General features: G+C 40.2%; 2 protein-coding genes across 4 annotated transcripts in view; both read left to right on the top strand.

Moving 5' to 3' along the window:
- Nucleotides 1–12: 12 nt before the first annotated feature.
- LOC113529214 (E3 ubiquitin-protein ligase Hakai) lies at nucleotides 13–6,211 on the top strand. Of its 3 annotated transcripts, none has more exons than XM_026918261.3 (6): nucleotides 13–1,239; nucleotides 2,928–3,092; nucleotides 3,327–3,427; nucleotides 3,547–3,630; nucleotides 4,159–4,232; nucleotides 4,881–6,211. In XM_026918261.3, exons 1-6 carry the CDS (start codon nucleotides 1,227–1,229, stop codon nucleotides 5,884–5,886), a joined length of 1,443 nt encoding a protein of 480 aa, XP_026774062.3. In that variant the 5' UTR covers nucleotides 13–1,226; the 3' UTR covers nucleotides 5,887–6,211. The 3 variants fall into 3 exon arrangements, with proteins under 3 accessions (XP_026774062.3, XP_026774063.3, XP_026774061.3); XM_026918262.3 differs by having other exon boundaries at nucleotides 2,925–3,092; nucleotides 4,896–6,211; XM_026918260.3 differs by having other exon boundaries at nucleotides 2,925–3,092.
- Nucleotides 6,212–8,432: 2,221 nt separating this feature from the next.
- The window catches only part of celsr1b (cadherin EGF LAG seven-pass G-type receptor 1b), a 52,275-nt gene continuing 37,389 nt past the window's right edge, over nucleotides 8,433–23,318 (top strand). Inside the window, exons 1-2 of the mRNA XM_026917813.3 lie at nucleotides 8,433–12,312; nucleotides 21,680–22,318. Coding sequence (XP_026773614.3) covers nucleotides 8,628–12,312; nucleotides 21,680–22,318 — 4,324 coding nt within the window. The 5' untranslated portion in view covers nucleotides 8,433–8,627. The remainder of the gene's footprint in view (nucleotides 12,313–21,679; nucleotides 22,319–23,318) is intronic.

Raw genomic sequence — 23,318 nt, 5'->3', positions numbered from 1 at the left:
TTCAATTTGGGACTCTGTTGTTCCTATATTGTAAATGCAGGTGATAAATCCAAGGTTAATACAGTTATTATATATCATACAGCTAGCTCTAAGTCTTATTTGACAGCTGGTAAAATCAAAACATCTGTTGTGAGAGACATTTTTCATAGGCAGGTATAGTTAACTTATTTAAATATGAATATCATTGTCAGTATTTGCTAACATAGTGTAAGACCTTAGTAGTAGGAAAGAGAAACTGTATTTGTTTCATGATTCTCAGTCAGCATCCCCTGCAAATTCACATTCAGAAATAATTAAGATTTGGAAAGTATTGAAGAATGCATTGTATTGAAGTATGCAGCCTTTTGGCCTCTTAAGAGTGCCCTCTACTGTTTAGAAAAAAGAAAGGAAAATAACTGTGGTCTCATGACACCCTGACATGAAAAAAGTCTGGCAATGACTGCACTACACTGGCCTTTTACTGGAGTAAAAGAGAATATAAATTAAAGAGTGTGTTAGAATTTATGTAGCATTTTGTACTATAATAATATATAAATAATATTAATATAAGTATAAAAGAAAGAAATGAAATAGGTTTTGTGAAGTCAGGGATATGCAATAACAGTAATAAATGTAATCTTTTTTCACTGGCAAAAAAATCTTCCCAGATTTACTAGGCATTGTTTAGGTTTAACACTTCTGATAATGTGTGTGTTGCAGTTAATATATGATCATGTTTAAAAAGAATGTATGTGTCTTGTGTGTTATAAAACCATAGTATCAAATGAACACCATGTGTAGTCAAGTAAATGGAGTTATGTTTGTTTGACCTCTCTTCAGATCACTTTCTCACATATTAGATCATGAAATATCAGCTTATCTTAGTGGTATCATATCCAGTGCCATTAGGTTTAATTAAATTGTAATTTTTCAACCTTTCAGTCAAAAGGTTTCATTTATTTATGCATAATGGGAAAAGGCAATTGGTGCATAACTTATTATAGGATTACATTTAATATACGATTGCATTTAATAACAAAAACCAAATAATAATTTTTTTTAATTTAAAGTTTTTAAAAAGATTAATAAGGAGGAGAAGAAGAAGAAGAAGAAGAAGAGGAAGCAAGAAACAAACGTTAAAACATTATGCGTAATCTTTGCGCAATGATGATCTGATGTAAAGTCAGAACGGAAGCCCCGCCCACTCTGAGCGACCAGTGGGCGTCCCAGAATGCAGAGCGCGAGACATGGACCAAAATGGTGAGCATCAAGCAGCCCGATTAAACCAGCTGTATTTAATCAGTTATGTGTGTGAAATGTTTTTAATATCCACTTTTTAAATGTGCCAGTATTTACTGATAGAGGCGCTCTGAAGATGGTAGGGTTTTGTTTTGATTTGGTACTTTATATGTCTGATGTTTTCAGCTCGTTTAGCAGAGCGGCGCGCTCAGAGCTCCAGCTAACTGCTTAGCGAGCTAATGTAAATGCAATGTTGATGTTGTTGTTGTTGACGACAAAGGATTCAGAAAAGGATGTGAAATTTCCCAGACAGCTGGAATTACTGATAATGGATGAGATGATGTGTGTTTTCACGACTGGTGTGTTTGGTTGTAGCTGGACAGGAAGGAATAGAAATGTGAATAACTGGGCTTGCATCTTCTTCCCTTCCTCAACATCAACATCATTTTATTTTTTATTGAATCACGTATCAAACATAATGGGTATTTAATGGGTTTAAACTGTACATTTACAATGTTTATAAAACGAAAATAACACCCGGGTTCATTGAAGGAGTTATAGATTAATTCATACAAATAAGTATACTATATATTAATCAGGTACTGATCAGAAGGTTGAGGCTTTCCACAGACTCATGACAACCTGTTGGATTTAAAAAAAAAAAACAAAAAACAAATGTGGACTTTGTGGACTCCAAATTACACACATGCACATTACTTAAAAAATTCACAAGCATACAGAATACATCCATTTGAATTTATTACCTTAGATGTAAGCCTAACTTGAATTGTACTGTATCATTCACTGAATTGTTGGGTTTTAATGGCTTTCAGCAGCATATGTTTACTTTCTGATTGTTTATGTATTGGCTTTGTTGGTTCTTGCTGTTGGACGTCCTAATGTTGTTACATTTACAGTTAAAGACCACAAAGACAGAGCAATGTCTGTCTCCCCTGTCAAGCAGAACATGTTTATTAAACTCTAAAAGACATAATTCTGAGTATTAATAAAGGTTTAGAAGCTACCTGGGATTTAAAAGCAAACAAACAAACAAACAAAAACAGCCCAAAACTGTCTGGGACTGAGTAGCCTAAACACTTTACACACTATACACACTCTCTCATCCACCGAATCTTAAACAAACAGGCACAACATGGTTATCGTGACATGACTGTCCCTCTAGATCACTGTTTTTACAAACCACATTTTTCTGAGGTAAAGTTATTTACACTGGTTCATTGTGGCTAATTTAGTTCACCTATATTGAGTTAAGTATGCTATCCATATCCAGTTTAAAACTGACTTATGAACTTATATGTAGCCTCCTTTATGTTTAAAAAAAATATCCTAATGTTAAAGCTGGTTAGGCTAAACAGTACTGTAATAAAATAATGTGATAGGTTAGCAGCAATTTGTTAAAAAGTGCCATGTCAGAACGTACTTGTTTCCAATAGCTATGGTCGTTTTATCCCTGTGGAATCATAATGTTATGTGGCTTGTCCAATACAACTGATCAGGCTAAGCTAAGCATCAACATTAGCCTGAGACTGGGTAGTCCAAAAGCTTGTGTTGAGATAGCTACTGAGTCGGAGGTCATATTAACCCCCTTTATGGACCAGAAATTGACGGAAATTAGCCACGCTTATCGAGATAGCTTGCTTTGTGGAATACTTGCCTGATGTTGAAGTGTGTATGCTTGTGTGTAGTAGACAATGACCTTCAAGGAACTGATGGTTCAGGGGCTCTTGGAGGGCCTGACGTTCGCCGTCGGATCCCCATCAAGTTACTGTCCAAACAGACTGTCAGAAGCAAGCCTCCTGCCCGGCCCCAGCGGCCCACTGCCAGACTGCCCTCCAATGGACAAAGTGATGAAGGTGAGCATTATTCATGCATAAGAATGAATACACATGAATAAAACCCTGACTTGGTTGTTGGAAGGATTCATTTTGTTGTTAAAGAATGTCTGTTATTATATAAGTATTTGTCACAATATGGTTTAAATGAAAGCAATAATTATCCCTAAATGGCACATGTTAAATGGAGAACAAAGCTTTTCCATTTTAACAGATGATGTGTTAAGTCTCCGTATCAAACTCATCTGTTTTTAGAAACATTTACCTGTAAGCAGGAAGAGAGGTTTGAGTGCAAGGCTGGAGATGCTTTTGGGAAACAGCGGAGATTCCCCCATCCATTATTCTGGGACTTTAAGGTAACTGCTTTAGCCAGACTTCTCAGGTAGGACAAAAATGTACAAGACCTTCCTGGTTATTACTTTTAGATTGAAAAGTATCCGATGTTAAGGTTTAAGGATCTGTTTCATTTTTGCAGCTCAACCTGGTTGGAGAGAAAGATGACACTCCAGTGCACTTCTGTGACAAATGTGGCCTGCCCATAAAGATATATGGACGAATGGTAAGAAAGATCTTGGGGGTTGATTGGATGGTTGATTGGATATTTATAGATATTCCTACTATTATAATTAAATGTCCTGACTCATCTCAGACAACACATTAGTTGCATTTCCTCTCATTGTTGCCTGAATTGTAATTTCACATCAAATTAATATATGCATAATAATTTTATTAATTTCTCTTTGCCGAGTTATTTCTTAATTTACGTTATCAAGACCTTTATTTAGCATTTGTTCTTATGAATGGCACAATGTTCCAGCTTCATTAAACTTCATTAAATGTATGATTTTCCATACAATTCCTGATCATATCACTGATCCGCATTACCTCAATCAAAGAATTGTCTCAAATAAATAAGCAAATAATCATTTTTTATTTGTATTTTTAATAATGTTAATCCAGCCCCATTACCACAAATCAGAGGCGGCACTGACTTATAGGGTATGATTGCAAACTGATATTATGCAGGTCTTACAACCGTGACATTTAAATGTTTTTGCAATGTGTTTTCTCTGTAATCTTTAAACAGATTCCCTGTAAACACGTGTTCTGCTATGACTGTGCAGTTCTCTATGAGAAGAAAAGTGATAAGACCTGTCCAGGGTAAGTTTATTCACAAATTCCAAGCTAAATCCACTGTTTAGTTTTCTAAACAAGCTTGCTGCCTTGTTGACAGTTTGTGTGTTGGAGGAGTCCTTATGTCTAGGGCTTCATGGTGATGCCTGAAATAATAATCACAGATATTTACCTCAATATTTAAATCAAGATTATTTATGATGATTGTTCAACCCATTTGTATTTTAACATTAATATTTTCTTTTACATTGTGCATTATAAGGCCTATATTCCCTCAAATGTATAAATCATAGCTATGTGAGAAAATGCACTCACTATAAGAAAGTTAGCACCTCATTCCTAGTGAAGCTAATAGCTTCACTGTTTGTGGTGACACTACTACCCGACTGATTAATTCATTTTTATCTCATCAATATCGCAGACGATTAAAAATGTCATAATAAATTAAAATGTAATTATATAATTGTTTCTTTCATTGATCTTCATGTCTTTGCCAAACATTGCTAATATGATCATATATTTTCTCCTGTTGGGTTTATGCCTATATGCTTTTATATTGCTGATTAGGGAGCTTTGTGTTAAAATATTGCAAAATATGAGTAAGGTTAAGTGTAAGCTTTATGAACTGCATGATTGTGTGCTGCTTCCACTTCCTATACTAAATTATAAGTTCAGTTTGTCCCTGTATAGCTGCACTGAGCCAGTCCAGCGCATCGAGCAGTGCCAACGCGGATCCCTCTACATGTGCAGCATTGTGCAGGGTTGCAAGCGCACCTACCTCTCTCAGCGGGACCTACAGGCCCATATCAACCACCGGCACATGAGAGCAGGCAAACCGGGAGCCTCACGGGCCGAGCCTACTCACCCAACCCCAGCTCCGACTCCGACCTTGACATCAGACCCACCAGACCGTTTCCGCCTGCCCCCGCCCCCTCACCTGCCCAAGTCCCATCCCATGATCCCACCGCCTCTGCAGGGTCACGACCCCTATGGCCAGCCACCCCCTGCATCGCCCTCTCCCTCTGACCTAGGGCCCTCGTCCCGAGCCCTGCCACCGGAGACATTCCGCATAGCCACTGTGACCACGCGCAAACACAGCAACCTCATCACTGTGCCCATCCAGGATGACTCGGGCAACTCCATTCCCTCTCCACGTGAACCCCTCCCGCAGACTCCCCCAGGTCTGCCCCCTCATCACCACCCAGGCCAGGCTGTGGTGTCCCACCCTCACCATATCATGCCACCACCTCAGCAGCAACATTATGGGCCTCCACCTCCACCACCACCCCCACTCAGCCACCCCATGCAGGCCGCAGGGGCTCCTCACATGGTCTACAACCAGGCGCCTCCAATGTCCACTGCACCACCTCCCATCACCCCCCCACCCGGACATATCATAAACCAGATGCCCCCGTTCCTGAACCACCCACTGTCCGCTGCTCTCCCTCAGCATGGCGCCCCACCTGTTAGTGCCCCACCACCTCATCACTTTAACCCTAACTCTCTGCCCCAGGACCAGGGCACCCTGAGTCCGCCCTTCAACCAGCCGGGAGCCCTGAGCCCAGGCTTGTGGCCTGCACCACGTGTCCCTCACCCTCCTCGCATGCAGGGGCCTCCACAGGGCCAGATGCCTGGACCACACCACCCAGAACAGGCCCGATATAGACCATACTACCAATAGCGCCTGGCCAACATCCATTATATCAGACAGTTTGAACATTAACAAAATCATCAAGAATTGAAGTAATTGAAGTTAACTGGTTGAACTGTGCATACAGTCTGTGATGATGACATGATTCATGTGATGTTTTGTACTCTTGTTAGGTATTTAATGGTTTAACTGATCTGGAATCAAGTTTGTAGTTGTGGCTGAAAAAATAGAAGCAATGAAGCAGTGCAGTCAGAAGCCATTTTTACATCTTTGTTGAACACTTTTCATAACACATGACAACACTTTAATCTTGTACCCATTGACTGCAATAAATGACGCAAACAGATGAAATGCTTCCTTTTTCTCCTGCATTGTATTGTTTTTATTTGCTAGTTAATCCAGTTGCGACATGTTAAAAAACAAGTACAAAAAAAAGAATAAAAATACTTTAAAATATAATGTTTGCACCTTCTCAAGCATGAACAGTTTCTGGGAACAAAATAATATTTGTTGTTACATTACATTCTACCTAATTGTGGTCACTCTGAGCCACCTTACTATATATTAAAAAGTTCATTCTAGTTCATTCTGTTGAGGCAAATCATGAGAAATTAGATATCTGACCTCGTGATGAGATTAATGTATTTTAGTAGGAGGAATACCAGTCTGTTGATGGTCATGCTGTACAGAGCATGGGACCTACACATTAGCAGGCTCATTACCTGCGTGTATGTGATTTGTCCACATGGGGGCGCTGTTCACATCATAATAGTGTGTCCTGAGCAACACTGCACAGCTGTGGTCTCTTAAAGTGGGGGTACATGAAACATAGGATCCGTGGTAGAAATCACTATTAACCACTGTTGAAGTTGTTATATAGTTATTATTTATTTACTTTAGTACTGAGCCTAATTGATTGGTCACTTGAATTGGTCCAATCCCAATTTCAATAATTACAAAAATATAAATGTCTACTGATGAACCCCGAAAGGGTCATAAAACAATAATCCACAGTGTATAGTGTCCTTTACGTTTCTATGAATGACATGAAATTATTATTATATCTTTCTTTTGGGATTTTGTGAACGGATTAATTGGTAATAGAAATGTAGGAAATGTGAACTGCATAATAATAAAGTGGAGTATTTCATGTAGAAACATATGACCAAAAAACATGTTTCTTATGACTATGAGTTAGCATGGAAGTCGGATTTTGAATATATGCAATCTCCAAGCGACCTTCATTATGAATCACTTTACTGATTCGACTCTTATGAACGGTTCGCGTTTTGGCGCATTTGATTCATCCCCTTCAGAACAGCTTCATTCAGAAATGTTGGCTATCTACCCTTACACATTTTCAGCCTCCTACAAACACTTTGTGGATAGAACATACCTGGTTTTATTTATAATAAGTCACTTCCATTTATTCTATATCTAGTAGTTTATAGCACATTTAGCCTACAGTTCAAAGGTTAGTTTACTTATTAAGATTCAAGATTCCAGAGTTTATTGTCATATGTACAGGAAACAGTCTACACAGTACAATGAAATTCTTACTCTGCGAATCCTCCCAGCAACCTCTGACATGATTTAATCAGGACATAACCCAAAAACATAAATTACAAATAGTGCAATATATATATATAAACGTTTGTGGACATCTGACCATCACACCCATATGTGCTTTTTGAACATGCCATTCCAGATTTATTCCCCCTATGCTTTTATAATAACCTCCACTCTTCTGGGAAGGCTTTCTGCTAGATTTTGGAGCATGGCTGTGGGGATTTGTGCCCTTGGGGTTGAGGTAAAGACTCTGTGCAGGACACACGAGTTCTTCCACTCCAGCCCTGGCAAAGTATATCAGTATATCTTCATGGATCTCACTATGAACACAGGGGCATTGTCATGCTGGAACATGGTTGGGTTTGGCTCTACAGTTCCAGTGAAGGGAAATCTTAATGCTACCTCATACAAAGACATTCTAGACTATTGTGTGTTTCCAACTTTGTGGCATCAGTTTGGGGAAGGACCACATAGCGATGCATCAGGTGTCCACAAACTTTTGGCCATATAGTGTCTATATATATATATATATATATATATATATATATATATATATATATATCCTCTTTACTGCTTATCCTACACAGGGTTGTGGGGAGCTTGGAGCCTATTCCAGGGGACTCACACACACACACAATTCAGAACTGCCAGTCAGCCTACAACACATGTCTTCGGACTGGGGGAGGAAACCAGAGTACCCAGAGGAAACCCACAAAGCATGGAGAGAACATGCAAACTCCACACACACAGGCAGGTTTCAAACCTCCAACCCTGGAGGTACGAGGTGACAGTTCTAACCACTAAGCCACACACACACACACACACACACACACACACACACACACACACACACACACACACACACACACACACACACACTCTATATGCATGCCATGTAAACTGTATTTGAAGGTTAGACGACATAGAGAAAAATAAACATTTAAAAAGGCAAAAGTGAAAAGAAAAAAAAAAAAACGCCTTGGATTCGTGCTTGTGAACCGATTCGTCCGATTCACTTAAAGGAGTCGTTTGAGAAGAAAGCAACGATTCGTTCGCGAGTCATCCATCACTAACGGCAGCATGGTGCGATCCGCCGGCGACTTCTGGAGTACATCTAGTTATTTATCTATAATATTTAACCATTCGAGGATTAATCTCTTAACTTGTTCGGATTAAGTTTTCCGGATGAGGAGTTATGAGCCATGGAAGAACTAATGAAATGGATTTGGTTTGGGATACTTCTTCGCGTCCCGTTGTATGGATGCTTTGAGCTACACATTTCGGAGTCCCTTCAGCCTGGAGTCGCGCTGGTAAACGCCTCTCTCGGACCGGGATGGACTTACAGAGTAGACAGGAGTTTAACGCCTCACTCACTCGGACACTGTGTGCAGGTTGGGAGAGGGGACGGAGTTGTGACTCTCACCCGTAAACTTCACTGTTCACTCTTTGCGAGACGTGCAGTCCCGCTGTTCTTAAGGGTCACATCACTGACGTCGGAAAACTTTGTGTTGATTCATTTCAACACGTTTGTTCACGGTCAGAACTGCTTTATTAAATACAGAAGGAAAGGTCCGAAGCGTAAACCGGACGCATATATTTATCTACATTCTGGAAATGGGGAGTGCTTCAGCTCGGGCACATTGCCCACAATTCTGCATGAACATTTACCCAAGTTTACGCGAGACTCGCAAACGCTTCGAGCTTCTTGCGAGGAGAAAGACAGAGAGAACACAAACACTGGGCATATAAACTTTACCACTGAGCGCTGCCTGCCTCATGATGCCAGGTTTCTCTGCACCGTGCCCAGTTCACGGGAAAGTGTGTTAGTTTTGGGAGTAACATTGCAGTTTGGCATGCAGGGGCGTCACACTGTGGGAAACAGTGGAACTGACTACCCAAGACCCCAAGGTGGAGGGGGCTCTAAAGGGGCCTGGGCTGAAAAAATAACATTTTCAAGAGATGGCAGGAAGGTCCACAAAGAATACATTAGCACTGGGTACAGAACTTTATTGAACACGCCTGTTGACACCACCTATGCTCTGGGTTTGTTTGAGAATGGCGAGCGTTGGTTGCAGGACACATGGGCTAGACGTAAAAAACGAAACACCAACTCAGCTCCGCAGTTTCAGCTGCCCAATTACCAGGTTTCCATACCTGAGAATGAGCCGCCTGGAACCCGAGTAATTACGCTTAAAGCCTTTGACTCTGATGACGGAGATGCAGGAGTACTTGAATATGACATGGAAGCTCTGTTTGACAGCAGATCTAACGATTACTTTCAGATCAATCCAGAGACAGGTGGCATTACAACTCTGCAGTCTTTAGACAGGGAAGTTAAAGACACCCATGTGTTTAAAGTCATGGCAACCGACAAGGGGAGCCCAAAGAGGTCAGCAACAGCTTATCTGACAATCACGGTCAGTGACACAAATGACCACAGGCCAGTGTTCGAGCAGACTGAGTATAGGGTCAGCATCCGAGAAAATGTAGAGGTGGGTTTTGAAGTGATGACGATCCGAGCCACCGATGGAGATGCTCCCTCCAATGCCAACATGATATACAAGATTGTGAATGAGGCTAATGTGAACAAGGTCTTTGAAATTGATCCAAGGAATGGTTTGGTAAAAACCAAGATTCGTCCGGACAGAGAGATCCGCTCACACTATCAGCTTATAGTGGAGGCCAATGACCAAGGTAGAGATCCTGGGCCACGCAGTGCTACGGCCACTGTACATATCACTGTGGAGGATGAGAACGATAACTTCCCTCAGTTCAGTGAGAAAAGATATGTTGTCCAAGTTCTCGAGAATGTGGCTGTCAACTCCGAAGTAGCTCGGGTCAAGGCCACAGACAAAGATGCTGGAAATAATGCTAAAGTGCATTACAGCATAATCAGTGGGAATGTAAAGGGACAGTTCTACATTCATTCCCCAACAGGTATCATTGATGTCATTAACTCTCTTGATTATGAGATGATAAGGGAGTATAATTTGCGGATAAAAGCTCAGGATGGTGGTCGGCCACCTCTCATTAACAGCACAGGTATGGTTGTTGTGCAGGTCGTGGATGTGAATGATAATGCTCCGATGTTTGTCAGCACACCTTTTCAAGCTTCAGTGCTGGAGAACGTTCCCATTGGTTACTCTGTGATACACATTCAAGCTATCGATGCAGATTCGGGGAATAATGCTCATTTGGAGTACCTACTCACAGACACATCACCTAGCTTTCCCTTTATCATCAACAACAGTACAGGGTGGATTACAGTCAGTATGGAGCTGGACAGAGAGACCACCGAGTTTTATACTTTTGGTGTGGAGGCAAGGGATCATGGAGTTCCTGTGATGTCATCCTCAGCCAGTGTGAGTGTAACAGTGTTGGACGTGAATGACAATGTTCCTACCTTCACACAGAAATTGTATAATCTGAAGATTAATGAGGATGCTCCAGTGGGGGCCAGTGTGCTCACAGTCACAGCCATTGACAGGGATGTGAACAGTGTGGTAACCTACCAGATATCTAGTGGGAACACGCGGAATAGGTTTGCCATCACCAGTCAGAGCGGTGGTGGGCTTATTACTTTAGCCTTGCCGCTGGACTACAAACAGGAACGGCAGTATATTCTCATCGTAATGGCTTCAGATGGTACACGCTTTGACACGGCACAGATTTTCATCAATGTTACCGATGCCAACACTCATCGGCCTGTGTTTCAGAGTGCCAACTACCAAGTGTTACTGAGTGAGGATAGGCCTGTGGGTTCCACTGTTGTGGTCATCAGTGCTACAGATGAAGACACTGGTGAGAATGCACGCATTACTTATGTGATGGAGGACAACGTGCCTCAGTTTAAAATTGACCCTGATACTGGTGCCATTACAACTCAAATCGAGATTGACTATGAAGATCAAGCCTCGTACACACTGGCCATCATCGCTCGAGACAATGGCATTCCCCAGAAGTCTGACACCACCTATGTAGAGATCATAGTGCTTGATGCCAATGACAATGCACCCCAGTTTCTGAGTGCTATCTACCAAGGCACTGTGTTTGAGGATGCACCTGTGTACACAAGTGTACTTCAAGTCTCTGCATCAGACAGAGATTCAGGCTCAAATGGCAGGGTGAGCTATACATTTCAGGGAGGGGATGATGGTGATGGTGATTTCTTTATTGAGCCGTACTCAGGGATAATCAGAACAGCCAGGAAATTGGACAGGGAAAATGTAGCCACCTACAACCTCAAGGCTTTTGCAGTGGACAAAGGAGTCCCCCCTCTGAAAGCAGCAGTGGATATCCAAGTCTCAGTGCTAGACATTAATGACAATGCTCCTGTGTTTAAAAAGGATGAGTTATATATCTATGTGGAGGAGAACAGCTCTGTGGGTTCCACTCTGGCACGTGTCAGCGCCACAGATCCCGATGAGGGAACAAATGCTCAAATCCTATATCAGATTGTCGAGGGTAATGTTCCTGAAATCTTCCAGCTGGACATCTTTAATGGGGATCTAATTGCTCTCACTGATCTGGACTATGAGACCAAGATGGAGTACCTGATTGTAGTTCAGGCCACATCAGCCCCACTGGTCAGCAGGGCCATTGTACACATTTGCCTTGTGGATGTTAATGACAACTATCCCATTCTGCAGGATTTTGAGATCATATTTAACAACTACATCACTAATAAATCCAATAGCTTCCCTGCAGGTGTCATTGGGAAGGTTCCTGCACATGACCCAGACGTGTCTGATAAGCTCCTCTTCATTTTTGTAGAGGGGAATGAGCTCAATTTGCTGATTCTAAACCAGGACACAGGAGAGCTAAAGCTGAGCAAAGACTTGGACAACAACAGACCCCTGGAGGCCACTATGAGAGTGACTGTGTCAGGTAAGACTCTTATGCCTTCTATATTTATCATACAATGCCTCTGATTGTACATAGAAGGGCCACATTTGTATTAATCACTCCATAAATTACCTGACAACAGGTGAGCAATTAATAATTATATTTTATTAAGTCAAATACTCTACTGATTTGTTAAGAACAACAGCTAAAACACATACAGATATACAGTATAAGTACTTCATATTTATAGTTTTGCAAATGTCTGTATGACGAAAATGCTGTCATTAGCCAGATTATGTGAAATCTGATTTGTGTATTAAACTTTATCCATTTCACACTGTGCTAACTGCCCTCCTTAAAAGAAAAATCCATCCTGAACGACTTGTATATTAATCTTTATAATTCACATGTGATCTTCAGTGGTGTCCAAGATTTATTTAGTAATGAAAGTCAGAATTTAGTTTTGCAGTTGAAACTTATTCCATTGACATGTTGGTCTGTTTTCACTTTGGTTAATGGTTTCCTACATTATCCACAAACAGGTTCCAAAGATTAAACTTTAATACTAATATTGCCATCAATGCCATTGTAAATCGACACAACTGTGTTTCTAGTAATTACGTTTACATTTACAATTTTCAAAACATTAATCAGGATTTTTAAACAAAAACTGTTTTAACATATCAATGATAGATGCTTTTAACAGCATGATACAGAATCAGACCCACTTTCACACTTTCTTGAAGAAACCTTAAGGCTGGCTGACCTGACTCTCTGGGAGTTCTGAGCTGAACTTTTGTTTTGATATTTAGCATCTATGCAGCAAATTATTTTTATAGGGTAATTTGCTGATTGTTTTGTGACAATCACATATACAATCACAGACTCTTTTAGCTGTAAATATTTCTCAGACCTTCACAGCCCAGATTTATGAATTATTCAAATATTAGACTCATTATTCAAAGTATTCAGTACTTTGGTCTGGTGGGTTGCGTGCTTTTTTGCTCTGTAGTTTCTATTAGAGCCATAAGGTTTGTTGAAGCAAGTGTCTGTGGTTCCAGGCAAATGTGTGTTGGATGTGGCCTTAATTTGATCTGAGGAATTTATCCAGGGTATGTGACAGAGCTTAGCACAAATAGGCATAAACGTTTCCTGGTATAGACGCTTGTTCTGGAGAAAGAGAACACAAGCACATGGAGTCAGCTCTCAGTGTTGATTCTAGTCTTTATGTTCAAAGTAACACATTAACCCACATCAAGTTAAGGTTGCTGCCACGAGAAAATAAATTTCATTAATAAATTTCATAATAACTTTTTTTTTTATTTCAGGTACTAATTTGTAAACACGTAATTTAAAAATATGGACTGAAATAATTTCCACAGTATCCACTGGGTACTATCAATGATTTACTTTTTCTCCTCTCTAACATAGTTAATTCCTCATGAATGGATGATGAGCTGATGGTGTGTTAAACAAGTGTCAAAGCAGTGCAGCTTATTGTGAGATTAGGAAGTGCTGCTGGTAAAAAAAATCTGAGGAATAGGATGTCTTCTGGGTTTTCATTTCTCCATGTCTACTTTAGGGAGAATTGTGAGGAGTGCTCCCATGTGGACAAAGAGCACACAGAGGAGAAGGAGAAGAGTGGGTTTTTGCTCTGATCTCTCACCTGGTGTGTGCTTCACTTCCCACAGCCTTGTCTTTAATGCTGCTTTGTATTGTGGTGGCCTTCTCATACTGATGATACCCTCAAAAGTGTGCAATGAGCCATAGGAATTCCAAGGGTGCCCTTAACACTAGGAATGTTACTGATTTGCTTTGCTCTTGTGGATTTCCTCTGGGTTTTCGGGTTTCCTCCCACTCTCCAAAAACATGCATGTTGGTGAATTGCTGACTCTAAATTGGCACTATGTGTGAATGTGTGTGTGCATGGTGCCCTCCACTGGACTGGCATCCCATTCAGGTGTATTCCTGTTTAACACTCAGTGTTTCTGGGACAAACTCAGCCCTGGCCAGGATAAAGTGGTTACTGAAGATGAATGAATGAATGATTTTGCACAAACACACAAATGTTCCTTTATTTAATCTATTTATTGCTGTCTTAGAGAGGCTACTTGGTTACTTTCCATTATTCTACTTTCGCTTCTGCTCAGGGCCACATACCAGGCATGCCAGCGAGGAGGGATGACTTCATAAATCTGAATGCTTCTGGATTTTTGGAATTTAGCTAAAGTTTGTATTTAAGCTAAAGTTTTGACCTGTTGGATATGGTTTGAATCTTGTACTCTTAAGTCTTTTGATCCTTATCTAGAGGGAAATATTTCAGTCATCTGCTCTGTCTCTAAATTGAGACAAGTTTTTAACTGCTTAATTTGTTGCTGATGTAATGCATCATTTTTTTAATTCTAATTACATTCTTATTTCTAATTTCCTATGTGTTATTTCCTGATGATCTAATTGACTGAATCATCTGGCCATGGATTGTTATCTCTTGTTGGCAGTTGTTTGGAAATTCTAAACAGATCATGTGAGGAACCCCTGAATATTTTGCTAAACAATTAAGAATGAAACCATCTCTTGCTGTTAACATCAAACCAGTTTATATATTCCATTAACCTCTAATTGCACACCATTAGGGCCTCAGTTAAACAAGCTGATCCTCTGTCTGACTCCTAAAGAACCAGAGCATCCTCCATGGCTGTTCCGCCATCTTCAGAGAAAGGTCCAAGAAGGAGAATCTGAGAAGTTTTGGCTCTCTTTTGTTGTTGGCATGGAGACCGGGAGCTTTGTGAGGCTCTCAGGCATTCTGGGGGTCTTGAGCATGGGCCCCTTTTGTGAAGAAGGATGAGAAGGAGGGGGTTGTGATAGGAGCAAGAGGGGGTTTCTTACACAAGGAGGGGGGAGCCATTGTCCCCATGCAGATTTCCGTCTCTGAAGACAAAGCTGTTTGTGTGTTGAGAACTTCAAGAAAGGGAGTTTGTTGAATGAGGCGAGTGTTTCTATCTCACTTGCTGTCTCAGAGATTAGACTATTATCAGGAGCTCATCCTCCCAATACCAGATAGCCTTTATCCTCACATGTGCACATTTGGCCATGGCATGCATTCATACACACTGACTAAAAAAGAGACTTCCACAACATTTTATTTTGTGTGCAACACCAGTCTACATTTGATCCAAATGACAGAGTATAGCCCTGACTGCAGTGGTGGATTGCCATTGTTCTGTCTGATCTACTCTTTAATGCAGCTTAGTTGCCCTTGTGTTCAATGGCTATGCTTCATTTTCACATGAAATACAAATGGTTGCCAATGGATACCATGTAATATTTGACAGAGTCCAGAAAGGGACTTTGGGGGATTTCTCTAAGGACCGCACCAGTACAAAGGCAAACAGGTTATATATTTTCTGTTATTAAAGCCTAAACTCTACATTCCACCACTAGACCATTAAACAGAAGGAAGCAACTGGTGCATTTTTGGGCCTGATGTTTATACACTGCAAAACATGCTTTGAAAAATGTGCATGTTATTTCCAATGCACATATCATAATTAAAAAAAAAAAAAAAAAAAAAAAAGTACTTATGCTCTTGACTGTGTGTATGCACACCTGGACTGGTGTATATGATTTAGTGACCACAGCAGTAAAGTCAAGGGGTTTATTTAATTCCTTGTTTATTATTGCACGTGAAGTTTTTTTGTAGTTAAGTCATGATTGTGCTTAAGGTTATATAAAGTGGTTTTAGTGTTGCATAACAACACAATGATGCTTTTAGAAAAGCATTGCACTCCTGAGGCTAAGGAGGAGTCCTTATGTACTGCAGTGTTTTTTTTGGCTCATGATAATGATTTGGCTTCTGAGTTGTTTTCAATTCCTGAGATGCATCCTCCTGGAATTATGTTCTGCATTGCAACCAGAATCACTGGATCATTGAAAGACATCATTTGAGAATTGTGGACCTGAAAGGAAACTTAGTTAGGGTGGGGCCTCTACCTTACGCCCATGCTGAGCCAGGCTTTTAGCACTTTGTACCATTAGTATCTCCAATTCATGCTTAAGTAAAACAGAAACACTCTTTTGGGAAGGATGACCAGAATCCTATTTGAGTATTGAGCTGCATCTGGCAACGTATGCCTGTTTAGACATTTTTTTCCACACAGTCCTTAGGCAGTGATGTAACAAACCTGGACTCAGGAGGTCCACTAGACACCTTTTCCTTTTTGTCACTGCTCATAAACACTAATGCATCTGATCATATTTCACACCTATTAACTCCAACTCATGATCCCATCTTTGAACATTGGATTTACAGCAGTCCCTATAAACTCAGAAATTCCCATAAACAGCGCTACTTATCGCTGTAACGGCAGACATTTGCGGCATGCCGCTGCTCATCTTGCATGCTGTGCAAGAGGCAGGCCTGCCACTGCTGACGTTAACAAGATCCATAACAGATTCACAAGGGCAGTCTGGAGAGGCGCAGCCTCCATTACAAAGCACTTAGAGTGTGCACTCTGTGGAAAGCACTTTTGTTCATTAAGTTTTTCTGAGTGCACCTTTACTGCATTCCACAGAAGCCATGCTGAGGAGAAGCGTGGGGTTTTAATATGTTTGAAAAATGAATGAAGCCTATATGTGGAGAATAACAGAACTGACAGGCTTTCAGTACATAATGAAACAAAGCAAATGTCTGAGATGGCACAGTCTTGATGAGAATAGCAAAATGAGGCAAAAATATTTGGACAAAATTACTCGTAATAATTTTATGGGATTATTCTATTGCAAAAATCTGCTGTACTAAGAATTTGCCAACTTTTATCAAAGCTTATCTGGCGTTTTGTCTTGGCTACTCTTCCAAGTTTCCGATCTGTCCCAAGTTTTGATTGCTTGTTTAAAATTTGGTGTTAAGTTTTGACAGCTTTTCTAGCCCACCCGCACTGCAGTGTGCACTCTTTGGCCCCACTCTTAGCTGTGCTCATTGTATTATGAAAGCCAGTTGGCACAGCACCAAACATATTTAGGTCAGGCTACGGTGATGATCATGCCCTGAAAGAAGGGTATGTGTTGGCATTAGCTGACTTGTGTTTTTGAATGGCAGCCGTGATCTTGGCTTTTCAGTTAACTGCCCACCAGGACCTGGAATAAGAGTTCTTTCCCTGTAGATTTTTGGCACTTAGAAATGAAATTTAACTCTTTCAAAATGGCTTACAACAATTCATATTAGCGTGTGTGTGTGTGTGTGTGTGTGTGTGTGTTGGGGTGGGGGTTGGGGGGTGGTTTGAGGGGGTGCCATTGTCACTCATACAAGAAAAGGTAGATCTTTGCTTACAGAGTCAACATTCATCAGGCGAAATGCCAAAAAGGAAGCCTGTAATTCATTTCTATGTTTCATATTGTTTAAATGGTGTTATGGGACATGGATAGGAGTGAGTCAGGCATTTCAGGATATAGTTTTGATTCTTGCCTTTTTCCTTTTCACCTCATAGTTCTTAGGAATGAGGCTTGATTAACATTCATTGGGGATGCAGAAGGTGTGTGTCACACTTATCTTGTTCTGTGTGCATTATAGTGTGTAGTGTGGGTGTGTTTCAAAGTTTGTAATGCTCTTAGGGGATGGTTTGTCTAATCAATGGTGTATAATTTCATTTCATCGTGTTTGTAATTCTGAAGAATATGCATTTCATAACCACATACCAGTTTAACTTGAGCTAACTTAAATGGACAATCTTGATAAGGATTTTTAAGGCAGATATTTTTTCTTGCTTTCTCACCAACTGAGGAATGTAATGCAGAAATAAGCCAGATATTAACTGTACAGAAAGCTACTGCAAGAAAGCTGGATATCTTATGTAGGTTACAATTTTGTGAACATTTCTTTCCAGATGAGATACACAGTGGAGAGCATTAACTACTCTAGTGAAAGACTTGAGTTCATTTGATTTACTATAGTGATACATGACAGAGGCACATGGAGAAGAGAAAAATATGGCAAGAAGACAAAAGCAAATTTAATTAATTTTAAAATCTGACAGGTAATCACATAGTAATAAACAGGTTTTCCAAAGGTAAACCGAGCCACGTAACTGTAGGAGGGAATCTTATTTGTTTTAGAACACATTTAAGAAATGATAACATTAGCTAGCTAGATACAGTAATGTTACATTATCTCTTTTCTTCTGAGACTGAAAGGACAATGAACTTGTCTGTAGGGTTTATTTTTTGTTAGAGATGGAAGTTTTATTTTGTGCTAGATATATCAATCATGCTTTTTTTTCCCCAAATCATAGTCTTTTGTACATTGCTTACCTCATTTTCTGTAGTCCCTAAACACTTTTTACGTCTGCATTTTTTGAAAGTGTGAAATACAAAATCTTTTACCTCTTCATATTCACCACACCTGGGTATGTTGCACACTGTAACTACCTTCCCTCAGTTTGACTCTTTTAGCATGAAGTGGACAGATGGACACAAGTGCAGGTTTCTGATTTTACTAAACTCGAAGTTGCAGACAAACCAAATGGCTGGGCAGTACTCAGAAACATGATGCAGGCTAACTGTCAGGTGAATGCAAACAGGCATAAAGTAGACAGGACTAAATCAGTAACATGAAGAAGGCTATGGTCAAAACATAAAAACAGGCAGATAACAAAAGCTCGGAATCATCATACACGCATGCTGGAGACTGGGTTACGTAAAGGGACATGTTTCTGAAACTCAAGAGGGCAAAGTACTTGTCTCAGGTGTCTGCTTTATGTTTTCTGATTTGTTCTTGAATTTTGGTATATAAAAATATGTCGTTGTTTTCCAAACTGTTATTTTTTTGTACTGGCTCGCAGTTCTTCTTGCATATGCAGTATCACTGATGATTGATTCCCCAATGACTACATAATCTACTGCATAATGAATGATGGGTATTGATGGGTACACTGATGGATGTAAATGTGATAAAGAGACAAAATTGTGAATTCTGCTAAAACCCTGAGCTAAGAGGTGCAACCCTGGGCTAAAGAGTAGCCTCTTACATAACATGACAACATTCCTTTTGGACACTGGTTATATACTGGGATTTCTCATTACCTCTAGCATGATGCTTTGGGAATTATATGAGTTGTATCTTACAGCAGTAGTGTGTTTTAGAGCTGTATGTTTGTAGTTGGTTTGACAATAGTGCCCGACAAATTAATGATATTCTCAGCATCAGACAGAACAGCTTCGGAACTATAGGAGTGTCAAGACCACACTTGTGGTTAATATGTGTACGTGGTCTTTGCTTTACTGCCTCCTGGAAAGAATGGGAGAGGAATTTACAGAGATCGTCAGCATAGTACTTATCCTGGAACGTCTCTATAAGAAATGTCATGTCCTCATAAAACTGTACATCCCCATACAAGAAGAGATCATTTATTTGTGAGCATCCTATCATCGAAATGTAATTATACATTTTGTGTGCTTGTGTATTGTATTGGATCATTTGGCTTTTCTCTGTGCAATTAGCTGATATCTGACCCTAGGATAACTCTGTCCATGTCAATAAAATCTGCTTGTGTACCATTCATTTTCATGTTATTGGCAAGTGGATGGAGGCAATGGAAGTGAGAGAGAGAGAAACCCACTTTACACAGTGCAGTACAGAATGATAGAAGAATGGACTTTAATGCACATGCCATTAAAAAACAAACACATTACAAACACAGTGCAAACGAATTAGCACTTACTTTAGTGCTCTGTAACAGAGATCTCCTTTTTCTGATGGGGCTATTTAGCTGATTGTGATTTAGGCCATTTAAAGTGTTTTTCTAATGACAAAATCATCTCAGTTAATTGGTGCTGTAGAAAATACTAGAATTTTCACATCTAGGAGTAATTTAATGTAGCCAGTTCACCTTCCGCCTTGTTTTTGGGAAAAACAGAACAGAGGAACCCACATGGACATGCATGGAAAACATGCAAAACTCCACAAAGACAGTAAACCAAGCAGGACTGAATCAGGAACTCTGCAATGCTACCTGATTCACCAGTTTATCGCCCGCCCCATGTGTCTGTCTGTGTGAGCTGAGGGTGAAAATATGTTTTGTCTCTGCCTGTACAGCTGTCTGAACTGACAGTATGGGAGAGGACAGTGTGATAGAGTGGAAATGTCTCCTCATTGTCTCGCAATTATAACTCACTCCATTCAAATGAGTAGAGGAGCCCTTTACACAGGGACAAACTGGAGGGATGAAACAATACACTGGATCCGAACAAAGCCTTAACAACAGACACACAATAGAGCACAAGTGTTGTGGTGCTGTTAGTAGATGTAACACAGGGCTCTTACACTCTCATGGCTTAATGGACATGCTGAAGTGCTTCTGAGCATTTACTGTTGCTGTTTTCTGTTTCATTTTCGATTAAGAGCATCAAATGGGTTTTAAAACAGCAGATTTGATACATCTTAATATACTGCCATAAACTTCATATGTGTTTAGTCATATTTTATGCTATGATTTATACTTATATTCTGATTTTTTAAAAAGAAAATCTGATAGATATTAGGTAAATTACTTACAGGGTTTACTTACAGGTTACTTAAATTACTTACAGGATTTGATTAGCCTTTTTTTAACAAGCTTTTAACCTCAACAATAATGCCTGCTATTTCATTATAAATCTCTAATATTAGCCTTAATAGTAGTTTTCCTTTCTCTGTATATGGAATTCACTAAAAGTAATACACATCAGCATGGATTTCAAGCCCTCCTGAACAAGTCAATTTAAGCCTTTTTTCTTTTTACATTTTAAAATTTTCAGTGCAGGATAGTAAATTGTAGATAGTAAATATTAAAATTACTAAAACAGCCTAGGTATATCTCTTCCTTTATAGTTATTAAAAATAACATTCTTGCAATTTGGAAACACAAGCATCCTCATTTCATTTCAAATAGCTAGATGTCTAGTTAGGAAACTGTTTGTAAATTAGTTTGCAGTTGTCACAGGTCCACATGAGTGCCATTTCATTCAATGGCTTTGAACCAACATGATTGGTCCAAAGCCACTAAACAAATTGAGCTCATATTTAGTGTGATAAAGTCGCTACCTTAAAAGATTGAATTTAGCACTGTATGAACAAATTTAACCTAGACCCAAAATAAGTAGTCATACAATTTAGTCAGCAGTGTGCTTATTTTTGTGCTGTGTTGCAGAAAGAAATTGAAAAGCATAGGCTAAAACTAATGACCACTAATGAATTAGACACAAATATAATGTCAAAATATTTGGATGCGGTATCTTATATGTGTTTTTAGCAGTCATTATTTTGTATTATTTATATTATGATGTGGTTATTTTATGATTCTCCGTAGTACGCAGTCATTTCATATATTTTCAGAATTGTATAAGTCTCAGAATTGTGTGGTTCTTTCTTTGTTCTCAGATGGTCTCCACCATGTCTCTGCTCTTTGCACTCTCCGCGTTGCCATCATCACAGATGACATGTTGACGAATAGTATCACCGTGCGACTGGAGAACATGTCCCAGGAGCGCTTCCTCTCATCGCTGCTCAGCCTATTCGCAGAGAGCGTAGCTGCTGTACTGTCCACCAGCCGCAATGGCGTGTTCATCTTCAACGTACAGAATGACACGGATGTGGACACGAGGGTCCTCAATGTTACCTTCTCAGCCCTGCTGCCAGGTGGCACTCCTGGTCGCTTCTACCCCACTGAGGAGCTCCAGGAGCAGCTGTACTTGAACCGCACGCTGCTGACGCTCATTTCTTCACAACACGTCCTCCCCTTCGATGACAACATCTGCCTGCGTGAGCCCTGTCAGAATTACATGAAGTGTGTGTCAGTGCTGAAGTTTGACAGTTCAGCTCCCTTTGTGGCTTCCAGCACGGTACTCTTCAGGCCCATCCACCCTGTAAACGGCCTGCGCTGCCGCTGTCCAGATGGTTTTACTGGAGATTACTGCGAGACAGAGATAGACCTGTGCTACTCTGCACCGTGCAAAAACAACGGGAGGTGCCATAGCCGCGAAGGGGGATACACCTGCGAGTGCCTTGAGGATTTTACAGGTGAGTGCTTTTTTTTTTATCACTTCCTCTTTCCTATTTTGCTTCCTGAAGTTCTGATCTGGGACCAGTTTCCGAAAAGTGTCATAGAGTCACAATTGTTTTAACTGACGGAGAGAGAGAGAGAGAGAGAGTTGACTGTGATGCTTGTTTCACTATTTAACAATGACCTTTTTGCACCACGATGCTTTTAGGACACTGAGCAGTTTTGTGTTTTCACTCATTCTAGGTTCTGTATATTGCTTGGCTAAACCAGTTTAACTTGTAGCAACGATGGATTAGAGGATTGTTATTTGTTAACAGTGAGTGCAGCTGATTTTTCAACAAATTGTCACCTTCTGAGTTCCTCTCACTGTCAGAGCCTCATTAAGTCTGATAATGTAGAAACATAACCCGCCAGGACCTCTCCTTCGAGATGAAATGTTTATATAATGGAGAATTCTTTGGCATACCTTTAACATGAGTAGTGGAGATTCCTCTCTGGATCTTTCACCCACTTTGACAACTATTTGCTCCGTGGATTCGGATTTCTTGTCCATGCTAAAGAACAGCGAGGCCGTGTTCCTCTTATAGCCTGTGGTCATATTCTGAAGTGTTGACAGTGGCTTCTGTAGTTCCTGCAGTGCGTTTCTCTCATTACCGTGTAATATATCCTTGTAATTCCTCTCAAATGAGGGATTATCTAGCAGGCATTTGGGTCATTACATCCCTGGAACTTGCCTTGTGCATCCTAACACATATTTGCTCTGGGCCCAAATCTTGTCAACGTAAGGTGGCAGGTGCACAATAGCGAGTGTACTGAGCTGGGCCTGATCAAAGGAGGAACACACTGTAATAGATCCCTCAATTCCATTAGATGTTGTCCCTGAACTCATTCATCTGCTAACATATTGATGCAGTTTACTGAGGTTTAAGATAGATATGCCTATTAGCTACAGCTATGGCATCTAATAACTATGTACAGATACCGAATTGTTAAAGTTTTATTGATAATTACACACAC

The sequence above is a fragment of the Pangasianodon hypophthalmus genome, chromosome 7 (assembly GCF_027358585.1).
Source record: "Pangasianodon hypophthalmus isolate fPanHyp1 chromosome 7, fPanHyp1.pri, whole genome shotgun sequence".
Classification (NCBI taxonomy): Eukaryota; Metazoa; Chordata; class Actinopteri; order Siluriformes; family Pangasiidae; genus Pangasianodon; species Pangasianodon hypophthalmus.
Note: the sequence above shows the minus strand (reverse complement) of the source record. Positions and strands in the feature narration are given on the sequence as shown.